Consider the following 22,995-nt stretch of genomic DNA (forward strand, 5'->3'; position numbering starts at 1 on the left):
TTTTATGCCAGTACCATGCTGTCTTGGTGATCACAGCTTTGTAGTAAAGCTTGAAATCAGGTAACATGATACCCCCAGTTTTGTTTTTGTTTTTCAATATTTCCTTAGCAATTTGGGGTCTCTTCTGATTCCATAAAATTTTAGGATTATTTGCTCCAGCTCTTTGAAAAATACCATTAGAATCTTGATCAGAATGGCATTAAAAGTATAGATTGCTCTAGGCAGTATAGACATTTTAACAATGTTTATTCTTCTGATCCAAGAGCATGGAATGGTCTTCCAACTTTTTGTGTCTTCTTCAATCTCTTTCATGAGTGTTCTGTAGTTCCTCAAGTACAGATCCTTTACCTCTTTGGTTAGGTTTATTCCCAGGTATCTTATGGTTCTTGGTGCTATAGTAAATGGAATCGATTCTCTAATTTCCCTTTCTGTATTTTCATTGTTAGTGTATAAGAATGCAACTGATTTCTGTACATTGACTTTGTATCCTGCCACATTACTGAATTGCTGTATGAGTTCTAGTAGTTTGGGGGTGGAGTCTTTTGGGTTTTGGGGGAGATTTTTGATTACTGCTTCAATTTCTTTGCTGGCTATGTGTTTGTTCAGGTTTTCTATTTCTTCCTGATCAGTTTTGGTAGTTTATATCTTTCCAGCAATGCATCTCTTTCTTTCTAATTGCCTAATTTTTTGGCATATAAAGCTTATACTTGTATTTCTTTGATGTTTGTTGTGATCTCTCCTCTTTCATCATGATTTTATTAATTTAGGTCCTTTCTCTTTTCTGTTTGATAAATCTGGCCAGGGGTTTATCAATCCTGTTATTTTTTTCAAAGAACCAACTCCTACATTCGTTGATTTGTTCTACTGCTCTTTTGGTTTCTATTTCATTGATTTCTGCTCTAATCTTTATCATTTCTCTTCTCCTGCTGGATTTGGGCTTTATATGCTTTTTGTTTTCCTCTAGCTCCTTTAGGTGTAATGTTAGGTTGTATATTTAAGACTTTTCTTGTTTCTTGAGAAAGGCTTTATTGCTATATACTTTCCTCTTAGAACCACCTTTCTGTATTCCAAAGATTTTGAACTGCCGTGTTTCAATTTTCATTTGTTTCCATGAATTTTTAAAATTCTCCTTTAATTTCTTGGTTAACTCATTCATTCTTTAGTAGGATGCTCTTTAAACTCCATGTATTTGTGTTCCTTCCAAATTTTCTTTTGTGATTGAATTCGTTTTAAAGCATTGTGGTCTGAAAATATTCAAGGAATAATCCCAATCTTTTGGTACTGTTATTTGTGGCCCAGTATGTGATCTATTCTGGAGAGTGTTCCATGCGCATTTGAGAAGAATGTGTATTCTCTTGCTTTACAGTCAAATGCTCTGAATATCTGTGAAGTCCATCAGTTCATTGTGTCATTCAAAGTCCTCTTTCCTTGTTGATCTTCTGCTCAAACTGTTATTACCGTGAGCAGGGTGTTAAAGTTCCCTACTAATATTGTATTATTATCAATGGGCTTCTTTAATTTTGTTATTAATTACCTTATATAATTGGCTGCTTCCAAGTTAGGGGCATAAATAATTATAATTGTTAGATCTTCTTATCAGATAGAACTTTTTATTATGATATAATGTCCTTTGTCTCTTCTTACAGTCTTTTGTTTAATGTCTAATTTGTTTGATGTAAGGACTGCTAACCTAGCTTTCTTTTGATGTCCATTAGTATGAAAAATTCTTCTCCACCCCGTCACATTCAATCTGGAGATGTCTTTGGGTCTAAAATGAGTCTCTTGTAGATGGCATGTCAATGGGTCTTGTTTGCTTATTTGTTTGTTTAGCCAATCTGATACCCTCTGTTTTTTGATTGGAGCACTTAGCCCATTTACAGAGTAATTATTGAAAGATATGAATTTAGTGCCATTGTATGATCAGTAAACTTGGTATAGACAGAAGTTCCTGCTGATATTCTCGGGGAGGGGCCTATTGCACTGATTCTCAGGTGTGTTCACTCAGGTGGAATTGCACCACCCTTGCCAGGGGGCTGGGCTCAGTGCAAGTGACTCTGGAGCTGATGTGAGGGATGAAAATGGTGGCAACAATGAAAACAAAGCAAAAAAAAAAAACAAAAAAAAACCCACTCTAAAAAATGGGTAGAGGTCTTGAATAGAAATTTCTCTAAAGAAATACAGAGGGCCAAAAGACACCTGAGAAGATGCTCAAAATCACTTCTCATCAGGGAAATGCAAATCAAAAAAACCACGAGGTATCACTTCACTCCAGTCAGAATGGCTATTACCAAAAACACAAAAAACAACAAGCATTGTAAAGATATGAAGAGAAGAGAACTCTTGTGCACTGTTGGTAGAAATGTTATTTGGGGCAACTACTATGGAAAATGGTACAGAAGTTCCTCAAAATATTAAAAATAAAACTATCACACAATCTAATAATTCTACATCAAGGTATTTATCCAAAGAAAAGGAAAACACCAATTAAAATGGATAAATGCACCCTGATGTTCATTGTAGCATTATTTACCATAGCCAGGATATGAAGACAACCTAAATGCCCATCTGTTGATAAACTGAAAAAATTATGTCTATATACATAATAGAATATTATTATGTTATAAACAAACATTATAATATGCAAAACAATATAATATAATATTATCCAGCCATGAAAAAGAATGGAATCTTGCCATTTACGACACACAGATGGACCTCGAGGGTATTATACCAAATGAAAAGTCATAGACAAAGACAAATATAATTTCATTTCACTTATATGTGGAATATATAAAAATGAATAAATAAATAAACAGAAACAGACTCATAAATACAGAGAATAAACAGGGGCTTGCCAGAAGGGAGGGCTGTGAGGGGATAAGCAAAATAAGTGAAGGGGATTGAGAGATACACACTTCCAATTATAAAATAAGTAAGATTAGGGATAAAAAGTATACCATAAGAAATATAGTCAATAATATCATAATAATGCTGTATGATGACCGATGGGAACTATGGATATTGCAAACATTGTACAAAGTTTAGAATTGTCAAATCACCATGTTGTACACCTGAAACTAATACAGCATAGTATGTAATCTATACTTCAATAAAAAATGTAAAAGAAATAGCACTGCAATAAACACGCTTTACGTGTTTTTCCTCTCTCTGAGCATTTCATTGGCATGGATAAGAAATTACTAGACTTATAATAGTATATGTTTTATGGCTCTTGATTCATATCACCACAAAGATTTATAGAAATATTTCCACCTTCAGTCTATCGAATATCTATATCACCATGCCTTTATCATACACTTACCAAAAAGATGCTTTTTAAGTTTTAATCATTTCTTAGGATAAAATATTATATTTTTTAAATTTATTTGAGATACAGGGCTGCTAAATATTCCTCTTTCTGTTTAATATTCATTTTTTTCTTTCTTGATTCATCTATCCATATTTTTTGCCTCCCCCCCGCAGACATATTAGCTTTCTTTGTGGCCTTGCAAGACTTCTTTTCATATTATAATGTTTGATTGTTTATATTTATTATAAATACCTCTATCTCATTTGTTAGTTGCTTTTTATTTTATTTTTTTTTAAGATTTTAATTGATTTATTTGACAGACAGAGATCACAAGTAGGCAAAGAGGCAGGCAGAGAGAGAGATTGGAGGAAGCAGGCTTCCCACTGAGCAGAGAGCCCGATACAGGGCTCTGGGATCATGACCTGAGCTGAAGGCAGAGGCTTCAACCCACTGAGCCACCCTGGTGCCCCTTGCTTTTTATTTTAATTGGAATTTTTTGGTGAAGTAGCTTTCAAGTTTTATGTAATCAAGGCTATTTATCTTTTCCTTTGGGATTACTTTTACAGCTTTTATATTAAGTAAATGCTAGTGTCTCAAAATTAAGTTTGAAATATTGGCAGTTGATATCTCTATCATTTCAAGTATTTTGTTAGTTAATAAAGAAATGACAGCTGAGCGAATTATTTGTAACTGTTCTGACAGGAAAGAGAAAAAGGAAGAGTAGAATGAGAAGATAGAAAATATCTCCTTAGAGTTATTAATCACTGTCAACATTTTGTTATAGTTCATTGACTAATGTTTGTTTATATAAATTAACTTATTTGAAATAGTCTTTTCTTTCATATGTTTTCATTAACTTAATGATGCTCTTAATCTATTATTTCATTTATAATTGTAATTATTACCTTTTTGTTGGTATTTTTGTTTCATTTGTTATGGAGTACAATGAAAGATGCAAGACAGTTTTAGAGTGTCTTTCTGGTATCCAGCAGACATTTGAGAGAAAAATAATTACAATTAAAATAGAATTATGGCTGGGTACAATTCAATTTAGTATATGTGTCCTGCTGTTTCATACAACTTTCCTAAGAAGTCATGTCAAATAACATTAGTTATTCCTATGTCCACAGAACAAATAGTTATTGTCACGTTCTTTTCTAAACATCAAGATACAAAGGAAAGGAATTTTATAGACTAGGTGGGGTTTACTTTCAATTTCTGCTTTATAAAGAGTAATATAATTATATGCTTTCCATAAAATTTTCTCATCTTTTTGATGCATAGATTTTTACAATATACATATAAAAATAATATAAAGTATACATGCAATGCTTAAGGAACATAGTGGAAGGGCTAGAAATGCTGACATCTAACCATCTACTTCACATCTAGAAGGTATCTCAAAATTTATGTAGCCCAAACACAACTTTGACCTTTGCTCCCCATCCCCAGCAACACTATAACAAAATATACAAAAAGCTCTTGATTTCAAGTAGATCTCATTGTTTCAGTAAATATCATAATTTTTATTGTGGCTCAAATACATAAACCAAGACATGTTTGATTCATATCCCATATCCCCTGAACTCAACTCAACAGTAAATAGTATGGGTTCTATTTTGAAAATGTGTCTCAAAACCATCCACTTCTCTATACCTTCACTTTACCGTGCTGATTCAAACAACTTCACTCTGTCCTGAACAACCACAAAACCCTAATTATTTCCCCTGCTTTTGATTGCTCTCCATAAAGTATTCTCTAGCCAGAGTGATCTTCTTAAAATTTAAATCAAATCATGTCACATCCTTGCTTAAAGTCTTCAGAGGCCTCTAGTGGCACTAGGAGTAAAATCTACAATTTTAACAAAGACCTACTTGGTTTCCCATCTTCCCCAGCCTCATCTCAGACTACTTTCCTCTAATATATCAGCATAATATATTCATTATCTGCTCTTTTATGGCAAAAATTACCTTGTAGATTGCCAGTGATGAGGTAGGTGTATGTTTAATTTAGGGGCAAATTTATGGCAAGCCCACTTGACCACATATCTAGAATCACACTGTCCAAGCAGTTCTATCCAGTAATAATAGACAGTTGTGACATTTGATTTTAATTTGTCCAACTTCTGCAATCATCTCTCACTTGGTTCTGAATGTAGGAGAGAAAGAAAGAAGCATAGTTAATTTGTCCCCTGAAACCTACTATGTAAACCTTTTTATACCTCATAGTGCCCAGTATGATTGAAACAAACTTACTGAATTGAATTCAATGTAAAATATAATGATGTTAAAATAATACTGTATTGTAGTATGAAAGAAAATACAGATCCTTCTTTATTGAAAAATATAGATGAAAAATATAGTGAAAAATATCCAGTATACTTGCTTTAGTTTAACATATTGTATACTTATTTTACTTTTCCTCATACATGAAATAGGATTCACATTGGTCCTACTGTCTCACATGGTTGTGAGGACTAAGTAGAGAGTATATAGATACCTCCCTGAACATGCTAAATGAATGACATATTTATTGCTGAGTCAGCGTGCTCCCTCTCTCAACAGTATGACTTTGTGCAGAATGAGTGGAAAAATCAAACCAGAATGGAATTGCTAGGGTCAGTTATAAAGAAGTATATCCAATGACCTAGATCATGTTTCCCAAATTGTGTTTTGTGGATCACTAGTTGTGAAAAATATTAATGGGTTTCCAAGGGTGATAGGGGGGGAAAGCTATAAAGAATTCTTCAGTGAAGAAAAGTATTTAACCCTGTACTTCCCCAACATACTTGACCATGGAAACCACTTTTTTCCCCAAGATTATTATTCAGAATGAGTACTCCATAGAGATTAGGACATGATGATTAAGGGGAAGAGTGTAGAATATCTGGTGAGGACTTCTTGATTTATTACAATATTCTGGTGAATTTGGTATAGTATTAAGTCAAAAAATTCTAAACACCTTGCTGCTCCTGTCCTTATCCTGGGACTGTATATTTACCACTATACCTAACAAATTCCTATTCAAATGTAAGTTCAATTTGAGTACCCCCTTCCTAAAATAGTTTTCACTGCCCTTTACCCAACCATACTCAATTTATTCAGATATATCTATTGACCACCAATTAGGTACTAGGTGCTGTTCTAGGTGCTGGGATTAAACATTCAATTCATCACCATCATACAACAAGACGGAACATCCATTCAATTAGGGAAGAAAGATATTGAACAAACAAACACACAAATACTAATTCAGGAGTGAAAAATGCTGTAAGGGAGATAGAAAGTGAAGTGATGGCTACTTTATATTCGGTGGTCAGAGAAGGCCTATCTTATAAGATGTCACCTGAATGACCTGAAGAAAGGGAGATAATGAGCCACAAAGTCTCCAGGAGAATGGCATTCCACACAAGTGAATGATGAGTACAAAAGTCCTAAGGCAGGAACTCTTTGGCTTATCTGAGGTGATGCTGGCAAGATGGCATGGGTGGCATAAAACGAGGTAGGTAGAGAATGGTAGGAGACAGATCAGGAGATTAAATAGAGTCAAATGATTTAGGGCTTTGTATGCCTTTACGGTGAGAGGGGAAGACACTGGAAGGTTAGCCAGGTGAAATAACATTATCTAATTTATAAAAGTCTATCTGCCAATTTGCAAAAGGACAATACAGTTACAACAGTGAATGCCAGGAACAAGGTAAGAGGCTTTTTCAAAAGTTCAGGCAAGGAATGTTAGTTTATAGGTAAATGACAGAGAAGAGTCAAGAAATATTTTGAAAGGAAAGCTAGCGGACAATTTTTAAACTTTTTGATCTTTGGGTCTTAGGACCTTTTGCACACTTAAAATTATTGATAATACTACAAAGTTTTTGTTCATGAGAGTCATCTCTGTAAATATTTAATATATTAAAAACTAAAACTGAGATACTTTTAAAACCTATGAATATACAGTGTACATTTAATTAGCCATCAGAGCCATGATGCCATTGCATGTCATAGTGCAACAGTGGAAAACTCCATGGTGCACTCATGTACAAGTAAGAGTGAACCAGGCAAAATGTCTTTGTATTACTATGAAGATAGTTTTGACCTCCTAGGACTTCTGAAAGGGTCTTGGAAACTGCAGGAGTCTGGAGCCACACCTTGGGAATTGCTGGCCTAGAGGGTTTTCTGATGGATTGAATGTAGGGGTGTGAGAGAAAGAAAAGAATCAAGGATGGGGTCAAGTCTTTTAGCCTGGGCTACCACTAACTGAAATGCAAAGTTCAGTGCTACACATTCTAAGCTTAAAATGCTCCTTAGACAATCAATTAGGATTTAGAGAGTAGCAGGCTGGATATGGGCCCAGAGTTCAGAAAGTGAGTGCTGGAGATAAACAAATTTAGGAGTAATCAGCATATACATAGCACTTAAAGTTCTGGTACTGGATAGGGAGTGGTTGTACTTAAAAGAGAAAAGGTCTGAGAGTGAGCCCTGGGGCATTTATCAGTGAATTCCATCAGTGTAATTCCAAACATTATCTGTAGAGAACACAGTCTCTCTCAATTGATTAATCATTCCTTCAGGTCATTTTCATATTCAAATCTCCTCTTATGACACCCGGCAGACAGTAAACACTCAACTATATTTATTAAGTTAATAGATAAATAAAGCAACAAAATACTCTGTGGTGCTTTCAATAGCTAGAATTCACAGTATTAGAAAAGACCAGGTTAGGAAATAGAGACTCAGCGAGAGAGGGAACATAAGCAAGAGGGAGTGGGAAAGGGAGAAGATCCCAGGACCCTGGGATCATGACCCAGGCTGAAGGTAGATGCTTAATGAATGAGCCACCCAGGCACCCTCACCTATGCATTCTTTTTTTTTTTTTTTTCCATTTATTTTTTCTTTCTTTTTTTTTTTTTAATATTTTTAAGTTTATTTTCAGCATAACAGCACTCATTATTTTTGCACCACACCCAGTGCTCCATGCAATCCGTGCTCTCTCCAACACCCACCACCTGGTTCCCCCAAGCTCCCACCCCCTGCCCCTACAAAACCCTCAGATTGTAAGAGTGGTATCCATTTAGATTGTTATGTATTTGGAAGAAAAAAAAAAACCTGAATAACATGAAAAAACAAACAAAAGTCTGCTGCTATCAATAACATTGTGGGCACAAAATTCAAAAATTATATTTCATGCTTGGAGTGCCTGGGTGGCTCACCTGGTTGAGTATCTGACTTTTGGTTTTCAGCTAAGGTCATGATTTTAGGGTAGTGGGATGGAGCCCTGTGTCAGGTTCTGTGCTTAGTGGGGAATCTGTTTGAGATTCTTTCTCCCTCCACTCTCCTCCTTCCCTTGCTTGCTCTCTCTCTCTAAAATAAATAAATAAATACATAAACAAACAAACAAAATCTTTTTTAAAAAACTATATTTCATGCTTAGCAAAGAGATGAAGATAAATTTACATGTAGAAAGTGTCAGTAACAAATAATTCCTTGCTTTCCTACTAGATAAAATGAAGGATTTCACCAAAAGAAGAGAAATAAAGATGAATAATATTTCACTGGCATATGATTGGCATTACATCCATACAGAATGCTGGTGATTTCAGCCATTAATTGGAGATGCAGCTCATAGCGGACACTTTCTGGATTCTGGCTTTTTCCTCCCGTGCATTAGGTCAGGCTGACCCAATACTGTGCCAGTTTATCTTTTTTTTTTTTTTTAAGATTTTATTTATTTATTTGAGAGATAGAGCATGAAAGAGAGAAAGCATGAGAGGAGGAAGAGTCAGAGGGAGAAGTGATTCCCTGTAGAGCAGGGAGCCTGGTGGAGGGAACTCGATCCTAGGACTCCGGGATCATGACCTGAGCCAAAGGCAGAGGCTTAACTGACTGAACCACCCAGGTGCCCCAATGTGCCAATTTATCCTCACTGGCCTCTCTCACACCCCAAATTTCAGGGGCTTATACTTCCTATGGCTCTCTTATCCAGAACTCGAAGGAATGAAATTCTGGAGATAGTGATCACCCCATATTTAGCCAGTATCATCTAGGTAGACTCAAATAATTTAGGAAACTTTAAAAGCCCCCACACACATGTGCTAAAATCCGAAGTTGCTATCATCAGACCCACTTGTGCATGAGACCATAAGAGTAAGAATATGGTCTCTCAAAGGGTGTTATTTCGAATGTGGGCAAACATGATTTAATCACCACTATGATTACAATATATATGGTCACTATATATGGCTTTACAATTTACAATACCCTATGGCATATTTTATCTGGTTTGACTTTTACTAGGTAATCATGTGAGGCAAATACCACCTTCACTTTATTGACAAATTGAAGGTCATAAAGATTACACAGAGGGTAGGTATGTGACAGAGGCATGATTAGAATTGAATTCCCAGAAAAAGTCACCTACAAGTAAAATTTTGCATATGATTCCATGAGTTTCATAGACCATCTATAGCCTATCCAAGAATACTGGATTAAAAATACTTGTCTTTAGAGATACTGATTTAATTGTTCTGGTGTTATGCCCAGACTTTTTTTTTTTTTTTTTTTTTTTTAAATCTTCCCACGAAATTCTTATTTGTCAAGGACTACTGGTCAGTTGTTTGGGCCACAGATTTCTCTCTCAATTTTTTTTTTCAATTCCAAGTTGTCCTTTGTTTCATCTAAAATTATTCTCTATATTTTCTTATCTTTGTGTTTTTAGCCTTTTTTCGCATAGTTTTGGTGGCAAGACTCCAAATTATTGAATACAGTCTTCATTTCCCAAATTTGAGGTACAAACTCTTGCCATCTATGTTTCTGTTCTTCTTCCTTTTTCCAATCTATTATTATCCTCCTAAACTTTACCAACCCTTTGGAATATCAATATTCCACCTTGATTATTTTCTCCTCAATGAGTTAATTAAGGTTAATAGACTACTGAAGTAGTTCTGGTAGACCAGAGTTCATCCAGGCAGTGGCTTTGTAACACAGGGAATTATTCACCCTTCTAAGTCTCAGCTCCAGTCAGTAAAATAAAGAAAATAGTACCTACCTTGCAGGGGTTTTATAAGAAATAAAAGAATACACATTCAATAATAAAAATAAATGGCTCAATACTTAATAATAAAAAACATTTTTAAAAGATTATCTCTTTGAAGGTCTTTTTATTCCTTACTATTTTTACAGCAACCCAATACAATGTTTTGTACTCTTTCTGAGTTACATGCCTCTGCTTTTTACATACCCACTCTCATTCTAATTTTAAAATTTAGCATATGTATTCTATAACCCTACAATGCCCAGTAAAATGGTATTCTAGATTTGGCAAGAATTTTATGTAACCCCATAATAGAAGGGAGAGATAGTATGGTTTGTTATTAACTTAATTTATTACTAGCTCATTAAGCATCCACAAAATCCAGAAGAATATCCAAATATTATTTTCTTGAAGTTTTGAGTTATCATCTGATCTAAACAGAATCTGTTGTGGGTAGGAATTCAGGAGCAGTTTATCTTTCTTCAAATCATCTATCTCCCTTAGTCTCTTCAGAGAACTGGCCCCTTGACTTTTCTCTTTCTTTTCTTTATCCTTATGGCCTGTTTGCTTCTTTTTGATAGGGTCCCTCCTTAGCTGCAAAAGAATGCAGCCTGAAGTCATTTCATTCTGTTGAGATATACTTAGAGTAGGATTTAAAGTATGTGGTAGGATCTGGACAGTACCAGGAACACCTCAAGAATATCAGAACTTTCATATTTTTCAGGTTGACTTCCTATTAGCACCTGCCTGTGTTCATTAAAAGGTTATTATAATGCTTGGGCTCCCGGGTGGCTCAATGGGTTGGGCCTCTGCCTTCAGCTCAGGCCATGATCTTAGAGTCCTGGGATCGAGCCCCGCATCAGGCTCTCTGCTTGGCGGGGAGTCTGCTTCCCCCTCTCTCTCTGCCTGCCTCTCTGCCTACTTGTGCTCTTTCTGTCAAATAAATAAATAAAATCGTTTATATATATACATATATATATATATATATTAAAAAGGTTATTATAATGTTCAATATTAAGTGTATGTTTGGATGATTTCTATAATATTGTGCTAACAAGTAGTCTCTTTCTCTTTCTTCACCTTCTTCCATTATTTTACATTTGATGTGTGTCATAAAATAGGAGAAAGAAGTAGAAAAACTCATCTGGTTAAAACCACCACCAAAGGCACAGCTCAAGAATCCAGTGCTCTAACAACTAACTGAAGCTTTATCCAAAGTATCTCCTGCATCCAGTAATGCCAAGAGTGTTTGAACTTTGAAGCTAATTACATTTAATCACTCCTCCTATTATAAAATTTAGTATTTCAATCCCCATCACTCATGTCTCTCCAATCAACTTTTAGTTTCCTCTTTCCCATTCTCTACACCAAAGTTTAATTTCTGCTTGGGGGAAATTGCATTCTTGAAGGACTTTGCCCTCAAAATCACCAAATAAAGTGACATTTTTGTCTCCCTTTTACCTCATCATCTATAAGTTTTGAAAATGTTGACAAATATCTTCTTCTTTTCTCCCTTTATATTCATGGTAATGTTTTCGTCTTTTCTCTTTTATATCTCTCAATGCTCCTTCTCTCTTTTGCTAAAATCTTCCTGAAGTATATGTGAAGAAGTTACTTAAACTTTCTTGTCTTCAATTTTTTCATCTATAATATTAAAACAAAATCGATTCTAAAATATTATGAAAATAAAATTATATTAGGTGTTCAATAAATATTACATTCCTTAAGTGTAAATATTTCCCAGCATTCTATCTTTGGTACTATCTCCCTTCACCATCAAATTCTATAAATGACTATAAAATCTTTTCTTTAAGCCCCTACTCTCTCACCAGAGCTCCACTCCAGTATTTCCAATTTGCATATCATGCCCAACACTCAATATGTTTACAAAACCAAATTTATCATGTTTCTCCCTCCAAAATGAACTTCTGCACTAGTCTTTCCTATATCTATAGATATCATTTCAAATTCCCAGCCGACTGGGCTCAAATTATTAGTCATCTTTACCTCCCTTAGATCTAATCCATTTCTACACACACTGATGCTTTATCCAAATTGTCTTTTGCATTAAATACTGCAGGAAAAGGAAAAACATCATAACCAAGTGGCATTTATCCCAGAAATATAAAGTTGAATTGGTATTTATAAATAAAACAATGTAACTTATTACATTAACAAGAACAAAAGAGGAAAAAAATAATACGATTATCTAAATATATACAGAAAAAATTGAAAAACATCGACACCCTTTTATACTAAAAACTCAGCAAACTAGGAGTAGGAGGATACATACAAAAAACTTATAATTGTTATTATGCTTAATGCTGAATGCTTTCCCTCAAAGATAGAGAATAAGGCAAGGATTTTGGTTTTACCACTTCTATACACCACTGCACTGCAGTCACAGCAGTAAGAAAAAGAAATAAAAAGTGTAGAGACTAGAAAAGAAGTAAAACCATTATTATTCTCAATGACAGAAAGAACTCTAAGAAGCTTACTTAAAAATAAAAACTACTAAAACTTTTAAATAAAGTTATCCAGGTGGCAGGATACAAGGATAATATAAAATTCAATTGCATTCCTATATACCAAGAAAAAACAATTGGAAAGTGAAAATAATAAACAATACTAAAGTATTAACTCAATCAGGACAGGAAAGTCTTTTTCTGTGTAGGAAAAAAAAAAATGAATCTTAACTCCTACCTCACACCATACAACAATTTGAGATGGATCATAGAACTAAATGTAAAAGCAAGAACCAGAAAGCTTCTATATATATATATATATATATATATATATATATATGGGTATATATACTCACAACCTGGACAAGACACAAAAAGCACTAACCATTAAAGGAAAAAAACTGAAAAATTGTAAATCACCAAAATTAAAACACTCTGTTCACCAAAGCCATCATTAAAAATATTTAGGAAAATCACAGAGTGAAGAAAAATATTTGCAGTACATAAACCTGATAAAGGACCCTTATTGTTAGGAATTACAAGACAATTTATAGAGAATTACTACAAATCAACAAGTAGGAAATTAAACAACCCCATTAAAGGACTTGCATAGGCACTCCTCACTCCTCAAAAGATCTAAGAATGGGCAATAACCACGGAAAAGGTGTGCAACATTATTAGTTAGCAGAAAAATGCAAAATTAAAACCATAATGAGAAATCTTTTCACACCCATACAAATGGCTAAAATATAAAAATTTAAAAATCTAATATACCAAATGTTTGATGGAATGGAGAAAACCTAAAATACTCACATATTTCTGTTGGGGATTATAAAATGGAACAACTACCAGGAAAATTCTTGGGAAGTTTCTTATAAAATTATTTATTCATCTACTCATGACCCAACAATTCTACTCTTTTGTGTCTCTATGAAAATATATGTCCATAAAAAGATGCAAATGTGAGTATTGACAGCATATTCATTGAAAATAGCAAACAGCAGGAAACAACACAAATATCAATCAATAGGAAAAAGGATAAACAAATTATATTATATTGATATATAAGAAGTCAGACACTGACATACATAAAACAAACACACATTGTAGGATTCCATGTACATAAAGTCTAAGAATAGACAATCCTAATCTATGGTGATAATAATCAGAAGTTGCCTCTTAGGTGGGACCGGGTAGAGTTGATTGGAAAAAGGCGTGAAGCAACTTTCTGGGTTGATAATGTTTTAATATCTTGCTCTGAGTGGTGGTTACACTTACATATACAAATGGTGAAAATTAACTAAATTTTGTTTTATTCTTCCATTAGGGAGAAAAAAAGATGTTTCACCAGGAAAACATTAAAAAAAAAAAAAAGCTTCGTGCAACTAGCATAGAACCAGTAAAAAGAAGAAAACTTGGTGTATCAATAGACTTACCTAAATTTTTTTCAACGACATTATTTTTTTCAAGTATTTTTAAGTACTTTTTCAAGTTTCAAAGTAATTTTATTTTCAAGTATAAATAAATATACCCAGCCTTGTGAATTCATCTAAACAGAGAAACTCAGGCTTGTGGATCAATATACTGGGGAGAAACCAATAACATAAAAATATTTCAGTCTCTGTGAATAGAAAATAGAATGCTTCGCAATCTGGAGAATTTTAAGACATGAAAGAGCCCAAAGAAGCAAAGGTAAAAAGATCACACACAAGATGCAGAACTAACAGCTGTGACTTAGTGAGTTGAATATGCTGAATAGAATCAAACTTAACAAAGCACCACAAGTTGGTAGCTTCCAAGTAATTAATACACTAATCAGAAGCACATGCGATGTGTAATCAGGACTACCTCATTGTGACAGCAAGGACTCCTTGGTTACAACGGATATTCTCCATTTGCAGGTAGAATTATGGAAAGTAAACTAGGTAAAGGCATGCTTGAGGCAAAGAGGAAGTAACACAATTTGCTCTATCTAAGCAGTCTCTATTTGTGGTGAATGAGATGAAAGTTCCGTTTTCATCTCACATCTGTTCTAGATCATTCTTCTCACAGGAAGACTGAACATATCTGCTAATACTTGGGCAAATATATGTAAATTCATAGATAAGAGTTGTACTTATACTTTTCTTACCAAGGCTCATCCCCAGTTTTAAGAGTGGAAACGATCATTTCATCCATGTTACTAATGTAATTAGTAAATGAAAAAAAATGTTTGAATACCACAAGTCAATCTAACTTCACATTTCTTGCATTTCTACATAAAGCCAGAATTAGCAGACACTTTAGAAGATTAAACCTGTGATCAAAATATGGACTTACATAAGCTAACCAATAATTATCTTTTCTTTGGAATAGTTAGCTCTTGACAATGCTTCATCCCTGACAGACCTGTTACTTGTCAGAACACACCAGGGAGTCCACTATTTTATCCATCTAGCTGTCCCCCATCCACACCCTCTAGTCTCTTACCCTTTTCTTGAAATCACATATCCTACTTATATTCCCTATAATTACTTCTACTTAAATTTTCTATTACCTGTTCTTTACTGAGAATAGGGAGCCTAGAAGATCAGAACTCATAAGAAGAAACAGCTAAAGCATCAAAGTCTCTGAGGTGAAAGGAACAGTAGTCCAACTGAGGTTATATTCTTTCCCAACTATACACCTTAGCTGCTACTGTTCTGTTACATACATACTTCAGGCTGCACTGGCTCAAATTTAAATACCATCACCTTAGTTTCCTGACTTTCTCACTTCATATTTTTCCTTCCTAAATCATTGTAACATCTAAAAAGGGAAGGTGGAATCAGTTGCTTCATAAACCCATTTATTAATGGACAGAATCAAGGAATCAAGTCAAAATGGAATTTCTGGCTACTGCTACTATTTTTTCAATTAACCAAAATAAAATAGAGTAGAGAATGCAAAGAAGGATTTATGGAGTAAGCTCCCTTAGAATTGATTAGATTACAAATATGTAGAAAGAAAATCTGCTTTTTATCCATTAAATCACCAAATTCATTTATATTAATTTATGTTGATATAAAAATAAATGTGTTTAGTAATGGATATCACTAACTTATGCATAAGATAATCTCCTACGCAAGTAATTAAAAATGCTGAAAATGTAATGGCTGCACAGTAACACCAGAAACACCTTCATATAATGAGAGACCCAAGGAAAATAAATGTGACATTTAGCCTCTAAATCTGGCTTTAGTGAAGTTTATTTTTTGAACCAAATGAATTAGATCAAATTTTTCTGGAAAAAAAAAAAAAAAAAAGAAGGGATCTTTGAAGACATTTCCTTCTCCACATAGTTGGATACTGTGTGAAATGTTACCTTGCCTAAATGAACCTGTAAGTTCCATTCTCATAAAGATATTGTACAACCAAGAAAAGGAGGAGACAAGTCTTTCATTAAGAAAAAAGGAAAAGGAACTTTGAATCAGTTGCACAATTTTGCCTCTTTGGAGTGTCAATATCCTTATCCATAACACTATAATATTACATTCCCTTGAAATTAATGAAGGTTAAATGAAACAGTTTATGTGAAAGTGTTCTATAAACTACAGGGAATATGTGAAGTTAAAATGCCATTTTATTCATGAGGATGATTATAATGAAAATAAACTAAAATAAATCATATTGAAGAAGGTAGATATTGAGCAAATCATTGCTCATTTAGACCAAAACAGTCTTAAAAAGAGACATTTGTCTTACAAATTGGCTCAAAGAATTTGTTCATACTATATATCTAAGTAGATGGTGAATGGCATTGATTGGATCCAAAGTCCCCCTCTCTTGGATTTTATGAGGCCCATTCAGAATGAGCCAGGTTGAGAACACCACCAATTCCATGTTCTGAGTCCATCTGTTGGCAAAAATGTAATGCAAACAGCTTTATAAGTGCTATTTTCAATGAAATATCACAGAACAGCTTGTCCCAATGATATTTCTAAAGCTTGCCTGCAAACCGCCTACTGGGAAATCCAACTGAAAGAGAAGAGGGAAGAGAAAGAAACCCATACATACAAGTGACAAAAATTGAAAAAAAGAACAAAAGATGGAGGGAGACAAGCTAGAGGAAAGTGAGCACTGGAGAAAAATAAGGAGCAATGAGAGGTGCAATATTAAACACAGGCAAAATTAGTTGGAAACCATAAGGAATAGATAATTTTTTAAAAATTATCAAAACAACTTTGGTTGGAAGATAGAGAAGTGATCACAAATAATTTGGCATGTCCAGCAAAGTGAAGATAAAAGGAGCAGGAAAACCCAAAAAACATGTAATAGCTAAGTAATTGGAGGATAATTATTAAAATGTGAGAGGAAAATGATGTAAAATAGCCATTTTTCTAAGTTTCACTTTTTTTCCTGTAATATACAAATTCATTATTCCAAAAATAATATAGATTTCAATGTGTATCATTAACTTCAAGGAAGCAAACATCCTCCTCCAAGTCCCTTCTTTTAATCTAAAAATGTACTCACATAGCACAAAAGAGAGCAGGCATTACAATATAAGTAGTATACATGCAATGATTAAAAAACAAAATATTTTACTGTAGATGATGTCATTCTGGGCACTTACCTGGGGTCGAATAACTTTAACAATATTTTTGAGGGCAGTGTCAGGGGATGGAGGTGAGCAGTCAGGTGTTGGGCCTGTTGAGCTGTTTCTATGGTTACTACTTCCTGGAGCAGTAATTGCTACCTCAGATGCATTATCTGTGAATAAAAATAGAACTGCCATAAACCTAATCACTCAGTTTACCATTTAAGACTCAAAATTACTTTAGTGAACATGAATTGAGTTTTTAACTTAAAACTGGTATCAATTATAAGATCATAATGAGGAATATGCACAGCAGTATATTTTAAAGATAATGTTTATTGAATGCTTTGCTTTCCTTTGGAATGGTAAATATCATACCCTGTAGTATTATTCCAAGAAGAGTATTATTATACAATTCACAATGATAGATCACCCAACACAGCTATTAAGACTGTCATTATTATACAAATGGCCAAAACTTCAGCTTACCTAAGAAGAATATGATTTTTTTAATATGAATGGGCTTAGTTTTCCCCATCATCTCTCAAATGGTTATTGATCTTTTTAAAGTGGAAGTTTTGCATCCAAATTCAAGTTCAATTTGCATCCAAATCCAAATTCAAGCCTCCTCAAACCACATTCCCCAGAAGTCCCTCAAACTATTGAGAGGCATCCCAGGGAATTAACCTGAGGAAACATTGACATTTGTGCACAATTGTTTTATAATGTAGACTGACACAAAACTATCACACCCAGATAAACACATCTTATACAAACTAAATCTCTTCCCTATGTTTAGTATTGAGAGTTGGAGGAGGAATAAAGGGATGACTTTAAAATCAGCAACGTGCATAAAACTTCTTAAATTTTTATCAAAACAAAATGACAAGAAAAGATGCAGTTTTAGAGTGTTTAACATACTTAGAAAAGGATGGAAAAACTCCATAAATAACTCTTGCTAGCACATAAAAGATATATTGTCTTAACGACAATTTGGCAATCCTCTACAGCTTTGTATGGAAAATGTTGCAAGCTCAGATCTAAAAAACAAACAAAATTCCTTGTTTTTAATTAGTTCCCAATAATTTTCTGTCCTAGGCAGTTGAAATCATGCAGAAGAGACTGAGACTGTGAATTCTTTATAGATTAGTAAGTTTTCTCTATCCCATGGCCATTGTCTACAATCCCAAGTGAAAAGTAATAATTTATGAAGACACCTCTTGCTTACAAAAAGTGAAGGAATGAAAACTCTACCCACCATATAAAAACATAATTCTGTTATACTGGGCAGTCCAGACACAGGTTCATGAAAAAACAACAACAACAACAAAAATACAAATATGACACACTGAATTAAATAGATTATTTATTAAAGTCCTAAAAGTACCAGAGCTCACTCTTGACTCAGGTTTAATGGATAAGGTGAGATTTGAATTAGCAGCTCAAGAATACCCAGAGTTCTGAAAGACAGTAATTGGGTGGTCTTCTGTCTATAATAGAATTAGTATGAGTAAATACTGAAGCAGAGATAAAATATCAGTCAACAAGACAATGAAAAGTAGCCCTGATCCTCTCCAACTTGTACCTTTCTTTCATTCATTCAACCACACATCTTAAAACATTTAAGGGCTACTATACGTCAGGTATTATGTTATATTCTAGGGAAAAAAAGAACCTTTAGGCAGAGGGTAAAAGGTAGGGAAGGATGAACAGGTAGAGCACAGAGGACATGTAGGGCAGTAAAACTATTCTGCATGATACAATAGTGGTGGATACATTGACATTATACATTTGTCCGAACCCATAGAAAGTACAGCATCAAAAGTGAACCCTGGGATCATTATATGGACATTGGATGATAATTGTGGGTCAATGTAGGGTCACTGATTGTAACAAGTGTACCACTATAGTGGTAATGTTGATAGTGGGGAAAGCTGTGCCTCTGAGGGGACAGGGTACAAGAGAATCCTCTATACCTTCTGCTTGATTTTTCTGGCAACCTAAAGCTTCTTTAAAAAATAAAGTTTAATAAAATTTTAAAAATCCATGTTCTTAAGAAGTATACAGTCAAGTGTGACATCAGACATGTAGAAAAAGTGTAATGTAATATAATTTGAGACCTGATAACAGATAAAGGAAGCATGATGAGACAGCGAGAGGATGAGCAATCACCAGACCGTGGCTATGAAAGAAGAGAGCTGTGAAAGGCTTCCATTTTCAGGCAAGAAAAGTGAGATGGAATATAAAACATAAGGAAGGGCATGGAGGTGAAAAGAGCATAGACAAAGCCATTATTTTATGTTAGGAAAAAGTTGGAGATAAGTTAAAATAAGTACAAGGGAGTTTTATTAGTATATTCGTTTATATTTAATTTGTAGGCAATGAGAAATATTGAGGATATTTAAGCAAGAAGTGACATAAAAATAGTAGCTAATGTTTATGGAACTCCAGTGAAATAATGTTAGAGACTTTGTTCTCTTTCTTTATTCTCTCTTTTGTAGTTCTCATTGTTGTCTCTCTGTGTTGTATTCTGAGTAGCTTTTTCATACTCACTCATTCCAGTTTATTGGCTCTTTCCTCAGCAGTGTCTAGTCTACTATCAAATCATTTTCATAATTTCACTTACACTTGACAATTCTAAAATTTCTATTTGGTTCTTTTTCAAATATATAATGTCACCATTTGGCGTTTTTTCAGTTTTTTAGCAATTTCAAGCTTGCTTTTATTTAGTAGAAAATAACAAGCATAGTTTTTGGTTTTTTAAAATCTGTGCCTGATAATTCCAATATCTGAAGTCTTCATGAGTCCGTTTCTGTGTCTCTGACTCTCATTCACAGTATTTTGTTCCATTACCTTTCTCATCTTCAGTTCTGTGCTACTTGTTACTCAACTTTTGTTAGCACAAGATATACAACATTAAACTTAATTCTTTGTCTGTTAGTACATATTAATTCAAAAAAGCATCCAAATTACATTCTAATACCAGATGCTGAAGTCTGTGGACAACTTGCCTGCTCAATGTTAGACAATTTATTTAACCTCTCTGGACATCAGTTTTTTAACTTTAAAAATGAGAATGATCAATAATTGTCTAGAAGAAAGTTACTGTTTATGTGTGTGAGTAAAATGAGAGAATATATATGAAAAATATCTAGCATATTAACAGGTACATAATATGGGTTTTATTTTTCCCTATAAACCAAATATCCTCAGAATTAAAATAAAACATAGAAGAGGAAAGAAAAGCCAGAGGGAAAAACAGAATAAAATTAATAATAATAATAATAATAATAATAATTTGCAGATAATACATCTAGAGTAAAGACTGTGTGTACTTGGATAGTATTTGATAAAAGTATCTTTTGGCTATTAACACAAACTGGTAGAGATAGAATTTAATTCCAGGAATAAGAGATGATCCCCTGAGGAATGATTCACTGCAAGGGCTGACCCTGTTGACTACCTTTGCATCAAAGTCAGAAAAACTGAGGGGTAATTTATGCAGATTGTAAGGCAAATGCCTTTTGAATGTTTCTTATATGTAATTTAATACATAGTACAGGACAGTGGGTAATCAAGTACTAAATTATTTAGAAAATATTATAACTGTCTCCATCTTCTGAATCCATGATCTGTATCATTACACTGATAATTTAATTTTATACTACCTTGAATTGTTCATTATCTCTTCCAGACTAGGTTATATTTTAGCAGACACTTATATTTCCCTTATCCCCTTCATAGCTCTTAGCTCAATGCCTTTAAAAATACTAAATGAAATAAAGTGAATAAAGCAATACCTGTATGCCAGTGGTAACCATCAAAAATGCTCTTAATTACATGGAGAAAAGTGATCTGGTTTTTGTAATTCTATGGTCCCTTTTGGAGAAAATCCAAATGAGAAGCATATTTTAAATATCTTTTATTCTATTATTTATGAAAATACCAATTATCCAGTGAATTTGTGAAACGACAACCTGTGTTCAAGACAGTTTTACACGGTCAACCTACATTTTACACCTGCAGCTACAAAACATTGTTGATGAAAAAGGACATGAGGTGGGCAAAAGCTGCTTAAGAGAAAATTACTAAATATACTTGCAATTTCAGACTGAAATGAGACTTATCTTCTAGTCAGCTTCTCTTACTACACATTAAATTATGCATTATGACTGTCCATTTCCTCTAAAATAACAAGCTAAGAAAAAAATCTTCTAGCTTACTTGAGTTTTTAAAAGAAAAGTATTCTATGAATACAAAATAATTCATATGCAATGTTACAGAGTAGAATTTTAACATCCTTTACTAGCATGTACAGAACAGCTAAAGTGCACCAGAGACCATGCTAATTCCTATATAGCTGACAAGTAGAACAGAGATTACTTGTGGCTGGGGACTCAAGAAAAGTGTCAAGGCAGAGGTGGTGACTAAGCAGGTCTCTGACAGATTAGTAAGATTCATACATGAAGAAATGAGTGGGAAGGGCATTCCAAGAGTTGAAGGTACGAACAGCAAAAGATAGAGAGATGGAAAAGAATTGGGCACAATTGTGGGATAAAGAAGAGTTCAGCTTGAATAGGATATTCATGGAGGAAATACCAAGCACTGGATGGATCATAAACAACAAACCTGAGATTTGAAACCAGACAAACCTAATCTGAAATCCTGCCATACTGTTTTAAATTGAAGCGGAGCTGATATACAATATCTTATCAGTTTTAGGTGTACATTGAAGTAATTTGATATTTCTACATATTATGAGATGATCCTCACAGTAAGTTTATTTCTGAATTCTCACCATACATTGTTATCAATTCATCTATAGATTTACACTTATTGTAAATAATGCTACAATGAATGGAGAGGTGCATATATTTTCATTCTCTTTGTACCATATCCCAAGTGGAATTGCTGGATTGCATGATAGTTCTATTTTTATTTATTTGAGGAACCTCCCTACCATTTTCCATAGTGGCTACACAAGTTGACATTCCCACCAGCAGTGCACAAGTTTTCTCCTTGCCTTCACTTCAGTCTGTGTGTGCCTTAAGATCTGAAGCGATTTCTTATAGGCAGCATAAAGATGGGTCTTGCTTGTTTGTTTAACCATTCAGCCATCCTATGTCTTTTGATGGAAGCATTTAGTCCACTTACATTTAAAGCATTTACTGATATGTATGTATTTGTTGCCATTTTGTTAATTGTTTTCTGATTGTTTTTATAATTCTTTTCTGTTCCCTTTTCTTAGTCTCTTTCCTAGTGGTTTGGTGTTTTTCTTTAGTGTTATTTTTGGGTTTCTTTCTCTTTCTCTTTATTTATTTATTTTTTTGTGCATCTAGCTATTGTAGATTTTGGTTTGTAACTACCATAATGTATTTGCATGTGTGCATGTATATACATAAAATGAAAGTAATAAAATCATAGGCATTACATTAAGTATTTATAGAAAAAGTATCCCCCAACAAAAACAGAGAGGATGGTTATTAAGATGTCAGCTGGGTCTGTGGTTTCATCTGAGGTTTGACTGGAAGCAGTGGGCTTCACTCACATGGTTGTTGGCAGCACTCAATTTTCATGAACTGTTGGACCGAGGGCCTTAGTTGCTCACTGTTTGTTGACTAGAAGCTTCCCTCATTTCC

General features: G+C 34.0%; 1 protein-coding gene across 15 annotated transcripts in view; it reads right to left on the minus strand.

The window, feature by feature from the left end:
- ANKS1B (ankyrin repeat and sterile alpha motif domain containing 1B) overlaps window positions 1-22,995 on the minus strand; it is a 1,097,747-nt gene that overhangs the window by 630,145 nt on the left and 444,607 nt on the right. For all 15 annotated transcript variants that reach the window (XM_032874307.1, XM_032874315.1, XM_032874314.1 and 12 more), the window contains exon 11: window positions 17,393-17,529. In XM_032874307.1, coding sequence (XP_032730198.1) covers window positions 17,393-17,529 — 137 coding nt within the window. The remainder of the gene's footprint in view (window positions 1-17,392; window positions 17,530-22,995) is intronic.

The sequence above is a fragment of the Lontra canadensis genome, unplaced genomic scaffold, assembly GCF_010015895.1.
Source record: "Lontra canadensis isolate GAN:19392208 unplaced genomic scaffold, GSC_riverotter_1.0 scaffold52, whole genome shotgun sequence".
Taxonomy (NCBI): Eukaryota; Metazoa; Chordata; class Mammalia; order Carnivora; family Mustelidae; genus Lontra; species Lontra canadensis.